Genomic DNA, 25,613 nt, shown 5'->3' on the forward strand with positions numbered 1-25,613 from the left:
ACACACACACACACACGTGCGCACACACACAATGGACACACTTGCATTTAGTTTATAAATGCACAGCCACGAACCTACTATATTATGTCCTTTAATGTAATACATTTGTAATGTTATAATACCATATATATATATATATATATATATATATATATATATATATATATATATGTATGTATATATGTATATATATCTATATATCTATATAAATATATCTATCTATATCTATATATAGATATAGATAGATATATATATGTACATATATACATACATATCTATCTATATCTATATCTATCTATCTATCTATCTATCTATCTATCTATCTATCTATATATATATATATATATATATATATATATTCATAATTGCTCTTTATCTTGGCAAAAGTGGATTTTATCCGATTACTCGATTACTCGACAGAATTTTTAGTCAAATACCGTATTTCACCAATTAATCGCCCGGGCGTTTAATATGCGAAATCGACTTGGACCCCGGGCGTTTAAAAGAACCAGGCGGCTATTCGCTGCAGGCCTTTATTTATTTTTGCACCAGGTCATTATCGTGATGACAGCTACTGTCCAACATATTTTCAGTCGGTCGATTTAATATTACGGTACACCCTTTTGTTCTAACGTTAGCTAGCGCTCTTATTTTGACAGAAAACGGAGGTGCCGCACTGTTATTGTGCGGCTAACTGTTTACTTCTGCAAAAATAAGGTGAATAGCCTTACTTTGGGTTACCTACATATAATGCAAATAATCGCCCCGGCGGTTATTCGGGTGGGCGTTTAATACGCAAAATGCGTGCAGACCCCAGGCGTTTATAAGAACCAGGCGGCTATTTGCGGCCGGGCGATTAATTGGTGAAATACGGTACTCGATTACTAAAATATTTTTTTGAGCAAGTTTACACACTGTTGACAGGAAAGCCAACAGAACACAGAGCAGGCACACAGAAAAAACACTAAAATGTGTCAGAGTGGGGAGTTAAAATAGGTTACGTAGCCTGATGGTTCAACTGTAAAAAATGACGGATGAAACAGTTTCATATGTCCGTGGACAATCTGCCATATTTGTGAGTATTACTGCTAATATTGAAAGTGTTGTGGGAACAACTGTTTGATCAGTTTAAAAAATCTTTACTTGTCAACTGAAAATAATTTATGTGACGAAAACCTTAATGAACAAATACTGAACACAATTTACTATTTGGAGACCACCCAGTCTAACAGTGTTCCTGCTCAAAAATAGCGCATACTGTAATCAATAAGCTATTGATCAGGTGTCAGAATAGCATATTATTGGGACCGTTTTTTTTTTCCCATTCTATTTTCATCACACAAATTGGTCCAAAACAGCAAATAGACCTAATATCAGTTTGTTTCTCCATCAGCAGAAAATGCTAGTAGTAATGCATGTACTTAGTTCTAAAGTCAACATATTGCCCCTATTGATCAGACACAGGCATCTTTGCTGCTCACTTGTCACAGAGAGCCGGCTATCCCCCAGCTCCCAGCCACCAACCTCGGATTGTGTTGGCAGTGTTGCATTCTGGGAGTTTTGGTTCTCCCGAACAGCTGGGCTCAGTTGATTTGAGACTGAAAATCAGACAGATAATCCTGTGATGCAGCCAGCTGGTGTGAGAATCTCCCCCAGCCTCCACGGCACTCAAATTGCCAGTCCTGATGCAGAGGACTGTCTGACTGACGATGTTATCTGTGGTTCCCCTCTCTGTTCAATAATTCAGAGGCCATGAATGGAGCGACACCCTGATTGTACCGGCTGTCTTTTTCAGGACGAGGAGCGGCGCATGGCTGGCGTACAGGCTCGAAAAGAGGAGGAGAAGAAGCGGGAGAGTCACAAGCAGACCATTCATAAGGTACCACTCAGAAGCTCTGATTTGCTCTTGTTGTCTATGTCTCTCAGCATGCATTCACATTCTAACGATGCCGTACATATACAATTCTAGCCTCTATTTTGCCAAGGTGATTAACCAGTCTCCTCTATGCCCAGTGGCGCCCTTTTTTTTTTTTTTTTTTTTTTATACATTTGACGTAGTGTGATTAGTTACTGCTGATAATAAGAGGATTATTAGTTGCTAGATTCAAAGCGCTTGATGAAACTCAGATAACATTGTGTATAACTGTATAAGAGTCATAGATTAATGATAAGAAGTACTGAGCAAACTGTATCAGTCTATTCAATCTATTGAATTATATATATTGTTCAGTTTCAATGTACAGTGTTAGCTAGTATTATGCCATTAATTGTAATTAATTATGTTAGGCTACACAGATTGAAGTTAGGATAATTGTCCACTTAATGTGACCTCCTGCTTTTTTTTTCCTGTTTGCGCGGCTTGTATGCTAAAATAGTTCAGATTAGTAAGCCATGAAAGCCATTTCTTTAAGCCATTAAGTCTATGTATTAAGTCTATATATATATATATATATATATATATATATGCTTCCTCTCCCCTATCTATCTATCTATCTATCTATCTATCTACATATTTATATATATTTGATTAACTAGACTGCCCCACATTTTACCTCTGCTGACAGTGGAGGTGTACCATTACAGCATGTAATGTGTCTTGGGATTAAGACTGTGTTTCAGAAGGCCACTAAGTGCATTTTTGTGATGCAAGCCTACCGTATCAGTTTTTCACCTGTATCAACACAGGTGATAATGCCCTTTAGACATATTGAATATTTTTAATGCATGGGGGTGGGTCATTGTTCCCATAGTGTCTGTGAAAGGGTCCTGAGTGCTGGTCCCAAGTGACCTGTGTAGACCTACTGTATTACTTTAAATGCTCTGCGGTATTCAGTGTTGTACAGGCCATTCATCTGTTCCGCATTAAATGTTAAACTGGGGCTCATCAGCAGGACAGTTTTTGTTAAGCTTCATGGTAAAGAAACCCCAAAGACGAAGAAAACAAAGACACCGCCTTCCTCTCCCCAGAAGGATGAGGAGTGATGCTCTACTCTGTGGTTTGGCTCCATCTGCATTTTTTTGAAGACACAAAGATACAAATGCTCCACTTTCTCTGGCAGTTATGTTTCATGGTGATTTGAAGCATTTGTGAACTTCTCAAAGAGCTTGAATCCAGGAAGTTTTCAATTGCAGAGTCAGAGCAGCTACTGAGTTACTGCAGAGTACATAGCTTGCATAGCATACATGTAACTGTATGTATGTGTGCGTTTATGTATGTGTGTGTATGCATGTGCTCCTGCTGTCTCTGTGCTGCAATACTGGCTCTTGCTGAGAGATGGGTCGAGCCTCTGCATGGACCTGATTGTTTCACTGTAATCTAACTCCTGTTAATCCCTGTTGTTGAGAAAATGATATATTGAACGCTGCAACTGCGGGTTCATAACACTTTAGGATTCACTATGGATTGATACTGGCCCACCCCTGCATGGAGGAGTGGCACATTCCATACCTGAGTGTATCGAAACTTAACAGGGGCTGGGGAAAAAGGTAATGAAAAGAAAGTGGCATTCTTCCTCTGCTGCAGGGTGGAGATGGCATTGCTGCAGCAGTCAGGCACTGTTGAGAAACCTGATCAAAACGCTGCAGTAGCACAGGGGCGGATGTGTTGAATGAGGAGCAGGAAGTGAGCAGAGCAATTTTGCTTGCTGACAGCTTGGCCACATTTCACTTAAAAACAAACCTTGTAATAGTGCTGTGACTATCATTTTAACACTAATAAAAAAAATAACCACATAAGTGTTGTGATATTAATATAATTACTGTAAACAAACAAAGCCATTACCAAGAAGACTGGCAGCGTCTACCAACTTCTTCACTACACTTAAATCGTGTGCCTCTGGCTCAGTTTGCTTTACAGATCTTCTGAACTGTTTTCCTCACAAAAGGAAATTGCTTCAGTGCACAAAACAAAAAGCATTTTATTTTGCAAGTAATACACAACTTCATAACAGATCAACTCTTTTAACTGCATAGTCTGTGATTGGCTCTTACAAGACTGTTATTTGCTTCCATTCTTCTTTTTACTCTTCAAAATATATGCATTTGGCATGACACAAGGAAGGGGGAGGGGCACTAGTAGCAATATCCTCTTTGTGACACTGAGCAATGGGGTTTATGGAAAATATGGTCTGAATTTTGTGAAACAAAATGTAACATATAGCACCTTTAACACTGCCAAACAGGTAAGCCATGTTTGCAAAAAACACGATCTAATATACTTAGTTTGGGGATATGTGCTAAGTTATGGCATTTGTCTTAAGCTGTGTAAAAAATGTATAAAATAGTTGGCCAAATAAAACACATAGCTATTTGCATATACTATCTCATCTGCAGCGCTGCAGTTAACTGTTAAGACAGAGTCGTTTTCGCAATGTCCTGATTCGCAGTCTCAGATACAAGAAGCAAGGAGGCATAAATCTGCCTGTGGCCAAGTAGAGACAGAGTGGTTTCATAAGCTTGGTGCATGCTCTCTGTGCGCCCCACTCAGGAGATTTGTTACTTGAAACCTTTGTGTGTATGTGTCCATCCAGGAGAAGCGCCGTTTGGCCATCCGTAATGCAGCACAGCAGTGGGAAGGTGTCAGGGCCTGCCTGGAGCTGCCACCATCGAATGGCGCAAAGGAAGAAGTTAGTCCAGAAAACAGCCCCGCCCACAGCCCTGCCCAGACCAATGGCCTCACACAGGAGTCTTCTCCAGATGAGCCCAGGTATATGACACATCTAGGTTGAGTCGAAAATGGAAGAAATGGGTCGTTGCTTGGCATCGCACCAGCTTTATGTGGGACGAGTGTTCATGTTTGGTCCAAAAAGAATCACAATATCACAATGGTTGGTTTTCTTTTGACCTATGAAATTTATAAACCCTGGGTCAAGTACATACACACTGCCTATTCACGCACTTGAAGGGTACAGCTAACGTAGTGTTACTGTTGCTTGAGTGCTCCTGTTGTCTCACTGATTCTTGAGAATTTGGATAAATCATGTCCCACTAAGAAAAATGCTATTTCTGCTGGAAACAACATTTTACAACATTTTAATAAATAAAAAGAATCAAGGGCATAATCAGGGGGTCCTTTGCACATTTGTAAGGTTCTTTTATAGGTTTATTTTTAATTTGCATTAATTTAATGATTATATGTTGGCCCATGGCCTACAAAACCAGTTGTCCTCGGATAGGAGATAATCATTTCAACTTGATTAAAACAACAAAAAGTAATAATTTTATTGAATAATATCTTTACCACATGAAAGAGTGCATCATAATATGTATTAAAAACTACAAACGATGGGTTTTGAACAATATTTACTATTATTTTGTGGTTGCTCAAAATGTGTCCCAGATATTCGTCACCACCGTCAGATATTTATTTAAAAAATAATAATAAAAAAACTACAAGGTCAATTACATTCCCGAGGACCTCTTTTCAGACCTTCAGCTCTACTGCATGCTTCAAGACCGCTCAGGCTCCTGGAAGTTTTCTATTTTCTCTTAAATCTCTTCATATTTTTGGACACTGCTACTGTCACAACCATAAATTGTCAACACCGTCACTTCTGTATAAAAAATATTAAATTAGATTATGAAATAAATGTATACTTTTTAAGAGGAGGTCTGATGCAGGTAGCAACAGGGCGAAAACAAGCTGGCTAATGTGAACAACTCATGCTTATCATGTGAAAGAGTAGTTTTTTGTCATCACCGTCAGACGTCACCACCGTCAGGTTTTCTGTCTGACGGTGATGACTGAAGTCTGAAAAATGCTTATAATAGTGCTCAGGATTGTTATTTTTTGTACCAAATAGTTAAATAAAGTTGTTAAGCAAGAAGCCATTGACTTGAGTGGTATAAATTTTGGAAATGTATGTTTTAATGAGGCGACCACCGTCAGATTAGTGTCACCACCGTCAGATGCAGTTATATTGGTTTTAAATGAATATGCTTACAATATGTTTTTTTGGTGCTGTTGAGTTATTAAAGTAATAGTCTCTTTAATACAAAAATATGTTTTTCAAATTAAAAAAAAAAAAAACATTACGGTGACAGTGTTGACAAAAACAAAGTAGCCTAATAACTGGAAAAACCTATTTTATGCAAAAAATGCAAAATGAGGAGGTTGCACCGGTACATTGCTGAACAGCCAAGACCTTGGCCTATAATGATATATCTTCAGATTTTGTAATTTAAAGCACTTTTTTTCCCAAAATTAAAACCTGTTTTATCCAAATTCCCAAGAATCAGTGGTCTGTTAGCCTTTGTATGAAATATTGGTTATCAACCACTTATAGTGCTTACTGACAAACTCATGGAGATTCCTTGCTGATTGCAGCTACACGAAAAGACCGTGTAAAATATGAAATTTCATTTTTGTTGCACATTTTATTTGTTCTTTTTTTTTTTTTTTTTTTTTTTGGGAAATCAGTTCTTTATTTAAAGTCTTTAATATATCCTAGACTTTACTGAATTACGGAGTGGCTCACCATACCTAAAGAGTTCCTAACCCTAAAAGAATTTCAGCCAGTATGGTTTTCAGTGGATGGGTTTTACTGTCCAATGATTTACTAAATACCATTTCAGATACTTCATCTTCTTTTAATGTTCCTACCAGGAACTCAAGTAGTATCACTGCAGATATGAACAGGGGTGTCAAACTGGTACCATGGAGGGCCAAGATGTTGCAGGTTTTCATTCCAACCAAAAACTCCACCAGGTGATTTCACCGATTGTTTCCTCCTCTCTTCTTGAAGGTGAAGTTATCAGTGAAATTACCTGGTGGAGTTTTCGTTTAGAATGAAAACCTACAGCCTCTTGACCCTACATGGCATCAATCTGACACGTGTATTAGCATTTGACTTCAAAAATCCACATTGCTATATAGTTTTCTCTTAATGCCTATGATTAGTGAGAAAATATGTCGCTCAGATGGTAATTGGCAAACATGAGCAGATTATGTATGTGACTTGGCAGGCTTGATTTTCCTACTCCCTACTTTTTACTAGATGCCCTGTATCTTAAAGGATTGTGGAATGAGTAGCTTGTGTTGTTTGTGCTGAGTTTTGTTGTTGTTGTTGTTCTTATCAGGCGGGTAAGTCCAGGGTCAGGGCCAGAGCGACCAACCGGGGGAAGTGAGAACAGACTCCGCAGCAACAGTCGTCCCAACAGTCCACGAGATCCAAAGTAAGATACGAAATGTGCATGTGCCTGCACACACACACACACACACACACACACACACCATAATGCCACCCACCAAGCACCAAATGCTGGTAACATTTGTCTTCAGTGGATAAATCAAGACGGGTCACCACATGGGCTGGCAATTTTATGAATAAGAAATGAATTTCAATCTTGATCCACCATATTAGTGAGTAAGTTTCATATTCACACAGAGTACCTCATTTGATACAGGACATAACACTGAAATGGCTAAAGAGAACATATTTTGGCATTAACAAACCAACCAGGGCAGGGAGCTAAGTTTTTACCGACCAGGAAAAGTGGCTTAGTAGCATAGACTAATAGACTAACCACAACCAAAATATGTCAGCACTTTTCTAGTGGCTTGTGTTGTAGTGATTTCCTGCCCTTGCATACTGTAGATATACAGGCACACACACATGCAGAAACACAGATATCCCACAGAGACACAAAGGAACTGCACATAAACGTTCAAATGCAGACCATCCAAAGTACAAAAATGTATTGCTACGAAAAAGAATTTAAGTTTTTCATTTACACAGGCCACCGGGCCCTCTATAATTTTGAGACCTTTTTCAAGTGACTTTTAGTTTCAGTTAAGCCTGTATACAGATCTCTTTTGAGCACAGAGAAGATTCTCTTTTGTCATACCAAGCATCATCCATATCTGTCTGATAGAGGACAGCAACTTCTCCATACACTATGTAGAATTCTAACAAAAGATTGTGTACACATGTTGAACTAGTGGATTACACTGTTGTCCCCAAGGACTTGGGATGCATTACTTAGCATCCAGAAGAAACCCACACAAAAACACATGGAGAAACCCAGGACCTTCCTGCTGTGTGGCAACACTGCTGTCATTTTCCACCTGATCTTGTTTAAATCACAAACAGGATAATGCACCAGACCGTGCATTATCCTGTTTATTATCAGTGCATTGTTGTGGTCCCTGTGTTTCCAAACCATGACATACAGGGCTGGACACCTACCTGCTCCATGGATGTTAATTCAGCATAAGGTTTGGCCACTCTGGCCCTGCTAACCCTTTTGAATTATTCACATACAAAAATCTCAATATCAAAGTTTCTGGCAGCTGCTCTGCCCCCCTTTTTCTTTATTAATAGAATGCTAGAGTGGCCTAGATAGAGCAGGATGAGAGATCATTTAGTAGTCAGGTTACAGATTTGTTCCTTGCAACAGCTGGTGCATCAAACCCACATTGAAGTGTCCTGGTCCAAGAGACAACCCCCAGCCTGCTCCAGTGGCAGGCAGGGGTGCATGTGTGTCTGAGAGATATGTAGGTGAAGACACAGATTTCTGATGACACTGTGTGCAATATGGTGATCAGTGCTCTCAAGCTGCTCTATGTGCTTAGCCAAATGTGAATGCAGGGCTCTGATACACTCTTCAAGAGAGAATGTGGTCCAAGCCTGTGTGAGTTATGAGGCGGAGGGGTGAGATGAAAGTGAAGGCTTTGTCACGGACTATTATTACATGTTTCAAATGCTGCCTTTCCTTCCTGCACCAGGATACAAAAATGTCCCCGAAGCACAATCCCTCAATGGCGATGGCTTTCTTTTGCAGGGTCTGTTATAGCTTGTTGTATTAGGCTCTGTTATAGCTGTTGTGTCACTATACAGATTATTGTCAGGAGCAGCACTCGTGCAATTCAAAGTACCTCACTCTTATCATTTGGGTGGTATGTGTTACTGGTGTTGTTATGTATGACAAAATGACAAAACACTTTAGGAACTTTGGAGCTGCTAGTAATTTGAAAGTAAGAGAAGTGAGGGTTTCCCAGACTGCCTGGAAATATTTGGGTGGGGGAGTTAAAGGAGTCATTGCCTTCTCCCTCAACATTGCTATCAAAGTTCCCTTGAGAAAGACACTAAAGCCTCTGTTGCTCCAATGGAACAGTGCAGTAGCCAACAGTACACTGTAAAACCAGGGAGACCCCAGGCATGTGTTTGTGTGATTGTGTGTACAACTACAGCACTCTACTTCCCCAGGCTGTTGCAGTAAATTAATGTGTTCTTAGTCAACTTATGGGTTATGCAGAAATGGTAAAATGCTGCTAAAGTGTAGCTAGGGGTGCCTCCAATCACTGACTACTTCTGTAGACTTACTGAGTAAGATGACACCATGCTCCCCCACGGAAAGTAAGAAGGGGCAGATGATGCATGAGCTTGTCTGTGCTTTTTGTAGCTTGAGAATCAACAATACTGACCCTCTGTCCCATGACATCAGGGATCAGGTCTTGACTGCTGTAAAGGGCCCATGAAATTTCACAATAATGGAGTTATGGGCTTTATTCTTTTGCACCCTGAGGAGATAGTCCATGGTTTGTAAAGTTCATTTATAATCCTGCTTTTCAAAGACAGAATCTTGGTTTCCCACATGCTGGTTAAACCAGAGACTTGACCCATCCCTTCCACACATCTGGATCTGTTCTGCAGGAGCCAATGGAGAAGGATGCCCTCCTGATGTGTTTATGCATGTGTATGTATATGAAAGTGAGTGGGGCAGCGTTTTAGTTCTGAAGTTGATGAATTAGTGTTCCATGCAGAGTGATATTTATCTCCAGTCATGGCATAATTGACAGTCCCAGTGCCCAGGCGCCATGTACATAAACTCAGACTAAAATCGGGGTATGCCAATACCATATGTTCCTTGACAGTGATGTCATACAATGCAACTCTGTAAGACTTTTTACTAATAAATTTATATATTTGTTTTGTATTTCTATGTTTCAAATTGAAGTACCATCAATTATTAATTTTACAATGCTAGCATATTGGGAATATTAAAATAAAATGCCTGCTGTGATGAAAAATAGCTGGTTATAAAAATAGCTGGAGATATATGTGTGAACAGAGAGAAAAATGCAAAAACAGCGAAACAGTGAAACAACTTTCCTTAGTCCCTCAGAATGTTAAAATTGTGAACCAAATCACAATAAAAAACAAATAGCAGAAACAAACATACTTCTGGCTCAGACTGTAGACGGTGAATTGCATTAAGAGACTAAACATTGACACAAGTAAAGGAAAACACATGATGTCATTCCTGGTAGGCATTAGCAGCTCCGGTTTATAACTATGGGGTGAATGTTGCCAGCACATTTAATATAGTATTGGCAAGGTGAAAGTGCTACCGAGAAATCCAATGGGACAGTGCCATGTTTGATCAGTAGATTCTGTGTTTGTCTTGGTCTTTGTGTGTGTAAGTGTGTGTGTCCTAGTTAGTATGTGTAACAGTGTTTATGTCAATGTCCATATATGTGTGTAGACATGTGCTGTATGCATGTTTGTGTGTGTCATGTGAATGAAATACAAACCCCATTTTTTAACCCCATTTTTTTTTTTTTTAAGATTATAGTGCCCTGATTTGAGTTATTCATTCATTTAATACAGAGTTGTGCTGAGATCCTATGCAGGTGGACTAGCCAACACATGTGTAAAGCAATGAATTACTTTCATCAGGGAGGAATAGGAGGTTAACAGGCTTGTAGAGTGAAAGACAAAATCCAAAGCTGCCACAGAGAATCACACTGGTAATCCACAGGACTCAACAGCCAATAAGCCCAGCATCTGTGTTGTTACAAAAACTGTTGTTTGAACCATTTGTTTTTGCTTTCCTTGGCTATTTTAAAATGACAGCCCAATTACTATCATTCTATTTAGAGAACGGGAGGCATGTGTATGCCACGAGCCATGCCTTCTGGGGGGATTACGTTGTTGAGATGACAGACGTCTTTTTTTTTCTTTTTCTTTTTTTTTTTTTTTTTTTGTTTATTGTTAAATTAAATTGAATTTGTCACAGGTGATTAGGCTAGACAAGGATCCATTAAATGCCAAGGACTTCTTATTCTGTCTTTCCTTCCTTCTTTAGCCCCTCTCTCAGGTTTTGTTGCTGAATTCATGACAGGAGAGGATTCAGGGCCATGTGGTAGTCTTTCAAGTGTGATTATGAGGGAACAATACATGACACAGCACAGATTGTGTTGATGGCACATGGGCACATAAACGTTACCATTACCCTTTAAGTGACTTATTTGCATATTACATTCAATCTTCTGTGCCACTGTCCAATTCCTACTGATTTACTATCTTTGGCAGGGCCATCTCGTGGAGGCACAGCATGTCCTAACGATTAAACTGCCTTTCAGTGACTGGTGCCCACCCGTCTGGTGCTGGCCAGTGCCTGTGGTCCAGCTCTGAGTTTCCCAGATGTGTGTGCTTGCAATGGGATGCATTCGACTTTGACAAATATAGATATTCTTCAGTACCAATACTTATTTTGATACTTCAAATTAGCTCCCAGTCAGTATTTTTTCTGATAACATTCTTTAACCCCTTTCACACTTGGACTCCTTAGCACTAGGCTAACCTAAACCCTAAACTATAGTAAATTCAAGCATTAGATTCATGCTTCTACTGACTAACACAGGCCTTATAATGAACTCAGAGTGAAGGATTCACATTTGAAAATCAAAGCCCAGGATTAAAGTCTTCAGAACACTTATAGCACAGTTTCGATTGGACAACAAATATTCTATTACTTTTGTTCTAACTTTGACTCACACTGCAAACTTAAACCCTGATAGATGTGGGATAACCCTACCCTACAGCTGGGTTTCATAAGCCCTGGGCTATCCCACATTTGAAGCTGCAGTGGCCAAGACTCCTGGGTTAACAAGGGTCTTGGCCATATCAAAATGAATAAATTGCCTTGATTTTGTCCAACTCTCTTGTTTTGATTTGATTTTGTTTTCTTAAACATATTTCTCACTACTCAAGGTTTAATGTTTGAAATTGTACATGCTTTTTTTTCTTTAGACACACTTGATCAAATGGGTCTACAACTTTGTTGGTGTGGCAAGATTTTTTCAGCTAAGCATATCATCAAGTATGTTTAACCCTCTGTTCACAAAGTATAAAGTTTTAGAGGATGTAATCATCTGTGTTTTCAAGTATTGATTTGTGAAAGACAGGTAACCATTTTGCAATGAATCCTAAAACATATTTATAAATGAAGCCAACCTGCAAAGCTACCCAGGTTTAGACTGAATAGTGGACATCTTTCTCCATCACTCTTTCCTCTTTGTTATCTCTCTATTATATTTTCCTTGCCTGCACATCTTCATTTATCTGGCCAGAGCTCAGTTGAGTTTCGCTCATTTGGAAGATGTCCTGTAATTCTCCAGAAAGTCTTTGATTCCCTTGTTGCTGTTCAGATAGGAGAGAAAACTGTTCATGTTCTCAGGTACTGAGGAGTCACCTCTGGGGGATCAGGCTTACTGTGTTTGCCACAAAGGTAGCCTTTTCAAACAGGCTTCAGTTACAGTACAGCCTCTCGATGTCTCTGTTTCTCTCTCTCTGTATCTCCCTCTCTCGGTGTCTTACTTCCTTTCTTTCTGTCTTTCTCTGTTCTCTCTGTCCCTGACGTTCTCCATTTCTCTCTCTTTCACCTCACATACACACACACTCTTTCTGAAAATTGGTCTCAACAAGACTCTTGGATTACCGCTCCATAATCAAAGGATTAGCCTTCCACCCGCTGTGTTTTTTCTCTTGCTGCGAGATTGGGAGGGTGTGAAATATGAATAGGGATGATTAGTTTGTTGGCGGGCTGAAGCCTAATGACCAGTATTGAGAAGGAGGCAGCCCAGTAGCCATCTGATCCCTTGGTATGCTGAACAGTCTCCTGAGCATCAGCAGACTCAGAAGGCTGAGCGCACAGTCTCCGGCAGGGAGATTGTGTCTCCCTGAGACTTGCCCAGATTCCCCACTCTCACGACTCCGTTATCAGGGAAGGGCACTTCCACTGTTGTAACGGAGAATGGAAAGCAATTAGGCAGCGATGGAAGAGAAATAGGACATTGACTAGACCCACTGATTGTTCAGTAGCGCGTTGCTGTTTTCTCCCCTTGGCTCAATGCCTGCTTTCTCAAACACACATAAGTGAAGCAGTTTTGGCTAAAGGATATCCTTGTAAACCAGGTGATAGTGCCATCTTGAAGGAGAGACGTTAGTATCTCAGATGTCTCCAGGTAATCTAGTGATACTAACAGGTGTGTGTGTGTGTGTGTGTGTGTGTGTGTGTGTGTGTGTGTGTGCGCATGTGTATATGTGTGTATGTGTGTGTGTTCGTCTGTGTGTTTGTTTTCCAGGCTTGTGGAGGCAGGGGGTGGCAGTGTACAGAGCCTGTCCCTGTCTGACAGTCACCTGGCAGAGCTGGATGGGGACACCCTGCGTCTGTTTGGCCTTGGGGCCCTTGAGGCCCTGGAGAGGGGCTGGGGGGTCCAGACCGCTGGTGCCGTGACCGTTATAACCTTCCGCTATATCAACTTTGATGCCATTGTACCAACACTGCCACGCATAAGAGTCAAGTTCCCCAATCTATCGGTGAGATTGCTAGAAAAAGACCACAATGGCTGGGACGGTGTTTTTAAACAATAGTCTTACATTAGATTCAATGTTTGGATCACTTTATTTCTAAAGTACAAAAAATGTAAAAGGATTTGTTGTTGTTGCATTGTAGAAGAACAATAGGAACTCAAACACACTTATACGGATAGAAGTAAATTCCATAGTCACTAAGCACATTGTAGAATACAGCACACACTGTTAAATTGTGTCATACAGACTAAAAGACTAGTAAATAATTAATAAGTGTACTGGAGACGTCAGTGTTGATTTGTTGATTACTGCTCAATGACTTACTACTTATAGATATGAGAAAGATGCAGGGCTAAGTACGAAAAGTATGAATAGAGCAGTGGTAAGGACAGAGTATGAATTAGCCAGATGCATCTATCCATGTGCTGGTAAATATATCAGTGTCATCTGCATAGCTGTGAAAACTAATGCTGCATTTACAGATCATGTCTGCATGCAGAGGCAAATAATTGGAGAATAGCATCAGAATAGCAAGAACAAACGGGTACACTTGGCTTGGGAATAGAGGCAGAAAAAACACAAAAATAATGGCCAAATGGACAGATACACAGACATTAGATAAAACCCACATCACTAGTAGAAAGATCAACCGAGAAAACTAAACCAAGTGTATGGCCGTTAGAGTGAGCAGCATCAGACTAAATCAAATTAAAGACCCAATACTGATGACAACAGTGGCAGTGAGAAAGTGGGGGACAGCTGGGGCACATATAAATAGTAAAATCAGTATGATTAGATGGTAAAAAGCTCTGATGAATGATGACTGCTAGACTGTTTCCTTGCCTAGATAATCTATAAGGAAAAGAGGCTTCTTTGAGTGGTTCAGCTTCACCCTCACTTTAATGTTGCCTTGTTAGCTTGTCAATGAATCAAACCTAAACATCACATGTACCATTTCATGGATGCTTTTTAACAAATTATCTTATAGCGCTATGGGTGCATACAGTTTTTGAAAGGTGGTCCCAAAGGGAATTAAACCGCTACCCCTGATAGAGTTAGTGCCATCCATGCTCAGCTTGCTGGAAGAAACTGAACAGAAACTGATAACACTGCTAGCAAGCTAGCTGTACTCTCCAAGTACCCATGCCTATGTGGATGCACCCAGTGACAGTTTTGTGAAACTGACCTGCCACTTTCCTGGCAGCATCTGATCTTCTTGGAGACCAACATCAGCCGTCTGCCCCAACTGGCGGCCTTGGCTCAGGTGAGGCGTCTGGACCAGCTGACCATCCACCCAGAGGGCAACCCAGTGGTCAGTCTGGCCTTGTGGCGCTCCTTTGTTATCTACCGCCTCCACCATTTCAACCTGCAGAGGATCAATGGCCAAGAGGTGAGGACAAGCACAGTGTCACTTATCTTACATTGTGAGGTCCTTGGGTAGGTTCGTATTCACTCTTTCAAATCTAGAAGCTTTTGCCATATGCTGTTGTCCAAAGCACAGGTTACAGATGTACTGTAAGATTTACACATGCAGGTTGCAGCTTGACTATTCAAACCGGAAGCATATCTCCATTGTCAAGCAGCTTCCCCGACTATGCACTTATATGCACTTATTGGTACTTACATTCTGCTCCAGCATCTGAGGCAGTAGCTTTATATCTAACTTTATATCATCGATCCATATATATATGCAGCATAAAATATCTCTATGGTTCAATCTCTCTATAAACCCCAGCTTCATACAGTATGTCCATCCCGTCCGTGAATCACAATAGCACGTCCTTTGTCCATAGGGTGGAGAATCAGAGACGTGTCATTCCCTACCTAATAGCCTAGGTCAGTGCTTCCTCCTCTGATGTAAATGTTGAAATTGTTTACAGTTACTGTCCAAGGAGCATTACAGTGCACAGGTTTTATTCTTTTCATTTGTCATTGGTGGACATCTAAAATACCTGACATATGACTACCATGTCAGGTGCCAAATGAAAGCGTGCTACGTTATGCAGCTGATACATGTTCTGTAGAATTCCTGGAGTTTGGAAAGACCTACTGCATATGAATAGGTTAGTCCAACTGAGCTTAATCATCATCAAATTTTTAATTCTTAACTTTTTCATTGCTTAAGGTATTATCAGAAACAGGCTCTATTAGCTGTAGATATGCAGAAGGTGGCTGACCAGAACAAAAACTAAAACACGTGCAGAGGGAACACACTTTTCTTAATGAGACAGTAAGAAGGAAACCTACAGGAACCATTACAAGAAAGTCAGATGTATCCTGCGAATGCCTGAATGGCCTGTGTAAATCTGTAGCTGTAATCATATATCAGACATGATTGTTGATTTCCTGTACATATTCCTGTCTATGTATGTATGTGTGCTCTAGGTAACCATGAATGATGTGATAGCTGCAGAGCGTGTGTTTGGGACACTGGGTCATATAGCAGCCACTGAAACCCCACGCTGTCGTCTTCTTCTGGTGCTCGAGGAGTCCAGGTAAGAACTTTAAGATAGACACACAGCTAAGTTAACCACAACATAGCATTAACTACAGTTTAATTACAGGTGTGTGGTGTGTCACGGAGTGAGTATGAGTGTATCCATAGGCAAGAATGTGCATTCCTAAATGTGTATGTGTGAGTTAGGACTTGTGAGTGTGTGTAGGCTACCTGTATGTGCTTGCCTGTGCTTAACTGTTTGTGTGCATACATTTGTGTATGCGTGTGTGTTATGAGACAGCAAGACAAAGCCTGGCACCCAGGAGCCAGGAGACTTCGTGTCTCAGGGTAAGAGTGGATACTTGGCACCTTGACACACATTCCTTTCCCCAGCCAAAAGCTCTTGAGGTCTGTCACTCCAGGTCAGTGAAACACAGCCACATGAAACAAAATTCATCCACATATAGCATTACTATTTCTTAACGAAACTTTGTCTGAAGTTTGGAGAAGTAGGTTTCTAATTACTTAAGTAGAACTGTTCAGTGACCAGCAGTAAAGACTGCGATAGATGTTGTGGCTATGTATAACTTTACAAATGTGAAGATGGGTAGTGCTGAGAGTGAGCATGCCTGTCTAGTAAAACATTAAATATAGGTCCAGAAATTCAGTAAAAAATACTTATACCAATACCTTACTGTGAAACAGCAGCGCCGTGTGTGGGCCTACTGGTGAACACCCTTAGGACGCCTCAGTGCCCTTGAGTACCCAATCTGAATGCTGTTAAAAATTTACTGGCAAACAAAAGGACAACAGCCTCTTGGCTGCACCTCAACCTGACTTACATTTCCTATTCTGGATAGAATATACACCACAGCCTGGGGCTGATCATTATTTTCACATCAATACTGAAGTCTTAATTGTTGTGACCTGTATGTGGAATGCTTACACCTTCTTAAGTACTATTAAATCTTTTTTTCTCAGCCCATTCTTGCTGTGTATTTCATATGAAGTAGCTATTCTTATTTTTATTTCATTTGCAGTAGGGATGGGAACAAATATAAAAGTAATTGAGTATGCGTTATGTAACCACCTATTTGACTAGTACAATGCTACCTTAAATTTGCAAAATAATTTGCTTGTTTGAGACAGAATAGAAAAAAATGATTTCCCTGCTTCCCACTATATCCCTTACTTGAATCTTGCAGTTACAACTGATTCCACAGGGTGGCACTGTAGTTTTCCTGAGTAAGATGAGCGTTTCTCTTCGTTGGTGGGATGTAATGTGGCAACAGGTGCCTGCTACCTCTGGTCTGGCAGAGCGCGTTTTCTCTACAGTGGTGATACTTCTTTTATTTTTTGTTTATGCAGGCTATTGTTTAATTGTTAAACTGACAAGTATTGTTTCTATTCACACAGCTGTCATTGGTTCTATGAATAAAGCAAAGTCTAAATTTCACGCATGTATCAGTTTTTTCATCCAGTCAATTTTTATAACTGCCACTGGCTCAAGTACTTGGTTTTTTAGAGTAATCGACTATTAAACTACTTGAAATTCCCGTCCCCAAAATTTGCACTAATGATTAAACCACTGCAAAAAATTGAGTAGAAAAACCAAGTACAACTAAAGTATGCAGAGAAGACAAAAAATGGACCAACATGATGATGTTTGAATTTTCTCTCGCCCCTTGCACATTCTCAGAGTGTGTGGACATAGTTCTCTAGCTGCTGAGCCACCGGGGGATCCAGGTCTAATTTTATTTAGACAACCTGATTCTTATGGCCTGGACCTGAAAGGGGGCTATGTTTCAAGCAGCCCATTTGGTGCAGCATCTAACTGAGTCAGGATTTACAATCAAATGAAAAAGGAGTGCACTTCAGTTGGGCCAGCAGGCTCTGTACTTTAGTTTTCAGCTCAACTCTGCACATCTGTCTAAGCTCAGATGGACAGACATAAGACAGTATAGGGTGAGGCTGAGTAAGACAGTTACAGTGCCCACTGTATTGTGCCTCATCAGCTTCATGTCATAGGGACACCCCATAGCTTCTAGCAATGGCATTCTTCACCAAGTTCATTCACTCCCTATATTAGGACTGCTGGTATCATGGCCACTTTCCATAATGAAAAAAGCTAGGGAGAGTTAATTAACGTGGGGAGCGATTATTGAAAAATTACATTTTTTCGTATGTGTTGGACCAATATATAGAACAGCCTAGAAACAGAGATGCCACCAGCTGATTTGGCTATTAAACTTGAGTTAAGGCATTGTAGACATTGTGAATTTGCCAAAATTATTAAATATTGCACATAACAGTAAAAAAAAAGGCTTGGCTTGTTCAGTATAGGCGTTACGCCAATGTTAATTGCTGGAAAATAATCAGACAATAGTTTTGAAGCTGTCTTGGTTTTAAAAACAGGTCATGGTGTACAGTGGATTACACTGTTGACAGAGACTATGTTCAAGTAAGCTTCCTTACTTGAACTTGAACAGCCCCACTCACACATCCCTGTATCACAATAGCCTTACAAAGAAAAAAAAACGTGAATGGGGAGTATCCGTAGAGCATACAAAATAGATTGTGGTAACAAAATGACGTGTTAATTGTAAGATGCACATATATACACTACTCACAAAAAGTTAGGGATATTTGGCTTTTGGGTGAAATTTATGGAAAATGTAAAAAGTTCACACTACAGTGATATTATATCATGAAAGTAGGGCATTTAAGTAGAAGCATACACTCGTGATTTCCTCATCTCAAACAATTTCTTGAAACAAAAGCCAACAACAGTGGTGGATATACCACAACAAAAAATGTCAGTGTCAATAACTTGTCATGTGCCCTTGAGCATCAATTACAGCTTGACAACGACGTCTCATGCTGTTCACAAGTCGACTTATTGTCTGCTGAGGCATGGCATCCCACTCTTCTTGAAGGGCGGCCCTCAGGACATTGAGGTTCTGGGGTACAGAGCTCTGAGTCTCTACACGGCGACTCAGCTGATCCCATAGGTTTTCTATGGGATTCAGGTCTGAGAAAGTGCAGGCCACTCCATTTGAGGTACCCCAGTCTCCAGCAGCCGTTCCCTAATGATACGACTTCGATGAGCTGGAGCATCAAACACCTGATGTGAATTTTGCCGTTAAACTCCTTGTTAGAGAACAGCAACTTGTGCAAAAAGTACTGAAACATTGAACAGTTGGACATGTGCATTCAAAAGTTTACAGAAGGTCACATTAAGTTCACCTGTAAAGGTTATAATGCATTTTAGGTTCATCCTGAAATTTCACCCAAAAGCCGAATATCCCTAACTTTTTGTGAGTAGTGTATATTCTATGTACCACACATACACACAAACATGTACAGTGCAGTTAAACGCACACACACACACACACACACACACACACACACACACACACACACATACACACTTACAACTATCTTATCCAATATGGAATTTTTGCCTCCAGCCTCCTCTATGAGGACTGTTTCACCATTCTGGCACTGATGTGTGGAACATGTTGGTGCAAAACTGTATCCATAAGATTTAATACTGATAGACAGCAGTATTTGATGTAGCTTACATCCTTTTTTAAATGTCTTCAGCTCTTTTTACATCTGTACACATCCTGCCTCTGAATATGTTGAGAGATGAGAGAAAAAACATTGGGAAAAGCGGCCGTTTATTAAGATTATTAAGTTTTAAGTCGATGGCAGTTGGATTTCTGTCATCTAATGACTGATGATGTATTTTCCCAAGGAATTTTAATGCTGATGCATCCTCTTTAAGTGCTGTATCCAGTATTAGTACTGATGGATTTTTTTAATATTGAAAAGGGAGTGAGCGTTATTATTGTTGTTCCTTATTTCCGGAAGAACTGTTGATGCCAAAAAGAACACATCTTATTATTTCCTTGTTACTTACTTCTCTCTCTACTCTCTTTGTCCTGATGTCTGCCTTTTTCTCTCTCCTTTCTTCCTCTCCCCTTGTAGGAAGCGTCAGCTGCAGTTCCTGTTAGAGGGGCGTGGCCGGCGGGCAGGGCTGAGTCCAGAGGAGCTGCGGGACAATGGGAAGCTGCTTGGAGAAGGCCTCAGCAGAGCACTGTTCAACTACCCCAGTCGAGACTGTAGCGCAGAGAGCCCTGAGGTCAGTGCTTTTTGGCACAATAACCTAATGGTTAACAACATTGTTCTGTAACTGAAAACTCACTAGAGAGTGTGTCAAAGTGTCCTTGAGCAAGACACTGAACCACTAACTTTTTTTTCCTCTTACACATGGTTGAAACAAAATCATGCGGTCAGTCATCCATTTGGCCAAAATTATTTAAAAAATCAAAGCAGAAGTTATGTTGATTGTCAAATGTGTGTATGGAACAATTGGTCATTATTCAACGTACTGACCGGGTATGTTGAATAAAAAGTGCAGAGCATCACAAACAAAACACTCATATTGTGTTTCCAGCATGGATAAGAGCATCAGTTATATGCCTAAAATGTAACCGAATATCACTGCTGCTATGCAGGTAACTCCAAGTCATCTTATGGGGGGGTTACACACGGCAACAGTTTGAATGATGGTGTTGCACAACATAAAGTATGGGTAACATTACATTACTTTGCAGTGATTCACTGGAGTTTTTTGTCACCAGACAACATTTAAAATGTTTCTTGGCCCTGTGTCTCATTTCATTTTGTGTGGCCAACAGTTCCCATCAATTTCTACATGAAAATATTGCCAAGTACATCACAGCCCTTTGTCTTCAGGGCTGGACACCCCATGGACTGTATATTGCATCTTGTATGTCTTAAGTAGTTCACAGTAAGTTTGTGGTGGACATTAACACAGAAGTCAGTTCATATGTTAAGCACCAGTCTATGCCGTTGTATATTGGACCATCCGGCCATCATATACTTACAGGACCATCAGATAGCTAGCGCCCCTCACTAAGCACTCACTCTAAATGTTGGTTGAGTGCATGAGTGCCGGTATGTCACTGGGCTGTCATGCAGGCATTTCCTCTCACAGATGTTTTGTTTAATTAGACCCAGAACACCTCCAGAAGGCTCAGCAGTGGTTCTTAAACCACACTTAGACTCATCTCAGTTTCCCAGCATTACTCAGTCATTTTTGAATTCATACTGATTTAAACAAAAATAATCTATTGGAACAGCTGAATCTGCTGGCTTGAGATGACCCACTGAGCATGTCAGAAACAGAAATTTATCAAAAAACAATTGGAGCTGAAAATCATGTAATTCAGTAGCTATTTATAGTGCCCTTGACTCCTGTCAAGATAGGTATTCATATATCTCCATATTTCATATGTATTACTCTTAAGAATCTAGCTGATATCATCTGTTCAGCCTGAGTAATCATGGTACTAACAAATAACAATACCCCAATGCTAACAAGCCAACATATTAATATTCTAAAGAATCAATATGCAAACAACCAAATGTATTTAATTTAGTCATATTACATATATGCACTTTGACGGCTTAATTTTCATTGCCATGCATGTAATCAGTTCACTTTTTTACAGCTTTATGTGAATGTCCTGCTTGATATTAACTTAATCTGATGCTGAATTGACATGCTTTTGATACGGTTCAAATAAAATGCTCAAGATCCACGTTGGTTGAAAACACTGACAGTCAAAAGCTCATGAATAGAGCTTTAAATTGAATGCTTTACTCTTTCTGACTGTGAATCATCTACCACAGCAACTTACCTTGATGTACCAAATCAAACACACGCATATTCCTTTCCTTTCCTGGCAGGAGGGCGCTGTAGAGTCTTCGGAGCGGGCCGCCATGACAGAGCAGTACCTCCAAGAGCTGGTGCAGAGGGCGTCTGACACCAACCTGAAGGGCGAGGCCCTGCACAAGCTGTGGCCTTCCATGTTTGTGGAGATGGTGAGGGACTGTGTATTGGAGATGAGGGACCGAGCAGCCTTCCGCCAGGCCAGCCTTGCCAGATTTTCCCAGACCAAGTGAAGAGGACCAAAGGTTCACTCTTTCAACATACACACACATACACAGGTGTACTGGGCACCTCCAAAGCTCGCTCTCAAACTTCATCTATACCAAACACATCATCACTCACTGACTTTATCATCATCATTGAAATATTCCATTATTTCCGTTATATCTGGGAAACTCTTCTTTAAGATGGATGTAGTAGACAGTTTGAAAGATGTCCAAAGCAGTTGTGATGACAGACATCTTGACTGAATGTACGTTTCCACTGAAAACACACTGTCTGGATGCTGTAGTGTTTGGAGCTGCACTGTACTGGAGGAGATCAAAGGGATTCATGGTGCATTGTGGTCCCTACAGAGCGTATTCTGCACCCTAAAGCCTTCTGAGTGATCCCTCTTCACCATTAACATCATCAGCTAGAGATGATCATTGTCTCTTTTTCGAGACTAAAGTGATTTGTCTGTCTTAACTCGTGTTTCATGTGTCTCTCTCTCACTTTTAGCTGCCTGATGTGATAAGAAGGGCACAAAAGACACATTCTTTCTGGGTTTTTTTTTTTTTTTTTTTTTTTTTTGATGACCACTGATTTTCTGTATTGTACTTAGTATTAAAAGATTGCGTATTAACACTGCACATGGTTGCAATGGTTGTTTTACGCCTAAATGTCTCTACAGGAAGCAAGACTGTCTATCAGGCAATCAGCCTTTACACGCTTTGACTGGACCTTCAAATACAGGTTTCAAAAATTTGAAGATGTAATCAAATCACTATTTTTTTTCCCTTGGGTCAAGCATTTTTCCAGCAGCTATTTCCACAGGATTAGCATCACTATATGATGGGCCATCCTTAACTTGATGTTAACTCTAAACTTCAGTTCCAGTCTTTTAAGCAAAGCACACTTGACAGTCACTTTGAAGGACAGTGTTATTAACACCTCATAGACCATTAGCCTCAGCAGTGGTTATCCCATGAGGCAGAGGCTCCGTGTGTGCATGCTGTACCGTGTTCTGTGCTGGGACCGTGAAGGGTCTTTTGGGTAGTGTGAACCCGGGCTGGAATGTCCCTGAGGGCACAGAGGCTACACCAACTCTACACCACCTGCTCCTGCTCCCCTCAGTCGTAAGCATACAACAGAGAAATTTTAACCCTTATTTTATCAGGCAAGTTGACTACAAATAGAGTCTTGGTTTTGTTTGGTTTCTTTATTTACACATAAAACAAACTTTATAAAAGATACAAAATAAATTAGCAGGGAAACATGATGGAAATTCGCCTGAAAAGCCTCAAGGGGCTTGAGAGGTGGCATTCTCTAGGCAGTATATTATAGGAAATAATTATGGCAAAGAGTGTACACAATTTTTATGCATCTTCCAATATTTTTTAAATTAAAAAAAAAAGAAAAATGAAGACATAGCATAGCAACTAGACAACCCATAAACTTCCATCTATTACATAAGTATACTGAATTTGTGATGGTCATAAGACACCACAAATACACATACGCACACTCAAAATACATGCAGGTACACACAAACCCTATCATTAACAGAGTATATACTCATGTGATATGGCTTAGAGTATCTGTAAAATTAGAAAGACAGGAGAAAATAAACACAAACAAAAAGAAAAAAGACACAGACAAAAAGAAAAAATGGGTAGTGTTCCTAATAAACCTTTGGAATTGTGTGACGAAGGAAAATATTGATTGGTGAAGAGAAGTGATTTCCGGGCTCATTTAAACTGCTGTGGAGACAAATTCAAAAATAAATAATTAGTTTTATTCATATGGATTATGGAGTCAGGTTACACAATACCAAATGACAGCATTACCATGATTAAGGATGCTCTCTAAACTGCTACTGAAATTTTTTACAGAATAGTACAAATATGGGCTGGGTAGCTTAACACTGATAGCTAGTTAGCATACTTGCACCCTCAAGATGTTTTTATCAAATTTCACTTCAAGTTCTTAACAAGTTACAGTCATACCTCATCCAAAGATGCCATTAAAACTATTTGCTGGTGAACTGACGGCACCCAAGCCACACTGGCTGCTGCTCCTCTGCTGCAGCCCAAACAGAATTTCAAATACTTTTTGGTGCCATAAAGGGGACACTCAGTGGGGAAGATGGTTAAATCACAGCTTTCACTTTAAAACACTTTCCCAACATACCTGGAAGCTGACAGGTATGACAGCATACTGTTAGCCACTCTACTGAAAGTCAGTGCCTTGCTCAAGGGCACTTTAATTGTATTTAAGGGACGACAGAATACTAGTTTGTGTGTCCACTGGGAATCTCCTCACAGCGCTGGGTTCTTCTTTCATGGGACAGCACTCACAATATGGTTTCTGTGCTGTGCGCTAGAGGTTGAACAGGCTTTAGGCTTTTTTTTTAAAAAAAAAAAAACAACAACAACTTTGCAATGCTTAGCAAATGTTTTCTATAGTTGCATAGCAACAAGAAGAGCTACAGTTTGCATTTTCCCCTATTGTCTGTTTAATGTTACTTACTATAAAAAGAGGTACCCACTGGAACCAAGGGATTAGTCATTCACTTCCCTGCTGCTCTAGCTTGATCTTCTTATACAGCAGAGTGTCATAGATACCACAGTCAGAGTCAGTTAATGTTCTGTTCAGCCAGTTCAACATTGCTAATTGAAAGTGCAATTTGGGTAATTTTTACAGATCATTTTCTCTCAGTAATTTCTCTAGAGCGAAAATGAATACCCTTTTATGGCAGATTTCTGCCCTTTAAATTTTCTTAGAAAATCCACTTAGTGAAGTAAAACTGAATTTATAGCAACTTTCGCAGACACAGCAGAATCAGAAAAAAAGGATTGGAAACTAAAAATTATTTTTAAGGTGTTAACTGATTACAAATTAACTATTAACAAGGTGTTACTTCCACATTTAAGTGCATATGTGGAACTAATGATTCTGTATGTTATTTAAGGTGCTCCTGCTGACCCCTCCCTGTTCGGTAGTTGTCATGTTGTAGAGAGGAAAAAAAGCAATTACACACAGGGAACTGTGCAGTTATACTGCATTGTCAGTGGTTCACAGTCAAAGGTCGCCAAAGTCAACAGCACACACCTGTGGCATTTATATGGAGTGGTGAAAAGGAGAATTGGAGTTGAGCTGAAGAGTGAGACATCAGAATTGAAGTCAACGAAATGTTTTTTTGTGGAATGTTCAAGCAACTGAATAAATAGAAGCACTAAGAATACGTGCATGCAAGCATTTTGGAGGGGGCACTAATTTACACAGTAATGCCAACACTGCAAGTACACAGAGAACATATACATATATATTAATATAGTTACTGCTTCTGTCAGGAGACCTGCAAGGTGTTGGAGTGGGTAAATGTTGCAGTGGTTGCCAGACCCAGCACATGCTTATTCCAGCCAAATACAGGAAAAAGTGCAAAGTGGTGCATTAATTACTGTACCTCATTTGTAATTAAATAAAGGCTACAATGTAGCAGTTTCATCCTACATATACATTTATATTTCATTGTCTCAATTAAATATGTCAAGTAAGGCTTGATAATAGTGTTACATTGTTATTTGTTTACTGGGGCAGCCTCCCCAGGCTC

At 40.0% G+C, this 25,613-nt stretch overlaps 1 protein-coding gene across 1 annotated transcript in view; it reads left to right on the plus strand.

Annotated features, from left to right (window-relative positions):
* lrrc49 (leucine rich repeat containing 49) overlaps window positions 1-22,650 on the plus strand; it is a 46,293-nt gene extending 23,643 nt beyond the window's left edge. Inside the window, exons 11-18 of the mRNA XM_030048725.1 lie at window positions 1,796-1,879; window positions 4,530-4,705; window positions 7,078-7,173; window positions 13,370-13,604; window positions 14,803-14,988; window positions 15,984-16,093; window positions 20,029-20,182; window positions 21,817-22,650. Coding sequence (XP_029904585.1) covers window positions 1,796-1,879; window positions 4,530-4,705; window positions 7,078-7,173; window positions 13,370-13,604; window positions 14,803-14,988; window positions 15,984-16,093; window positions 20,029-20,182; window positions 21,817-22,032 — 1,257 coding nt within the window. The 3' untranslated portion in view covers window positions 22,033-22,650. The remainder of the gene's footprint in view (window positions 1-1,795; window positions 1,880-4,529; window positions 4,706-7,077; window positions 7,174-13,369; window positions 13,605-14,802; window positions 14,989-15,983; window positions 16,094-20,028; window positions 20,183-21,816) is intronic.
* The last annotated feature ends 2,963 nt before the right edge of the window (window positions 22,651-25,613 follow it).

Source organism: Myripristis murdjan, chromosome 3 (assembly GCF_902150065.1).
Source record: "Myripristis murdjan chromosome 3, fMyrMur1.1, whole genome shotgun sequence".
Lineage (NCBI taxonomy): Eukaryota > Metazoa > Chordata > Actinopteri > Holocentriformes > Holocentridae > Myripristis > Myripristis murdjan.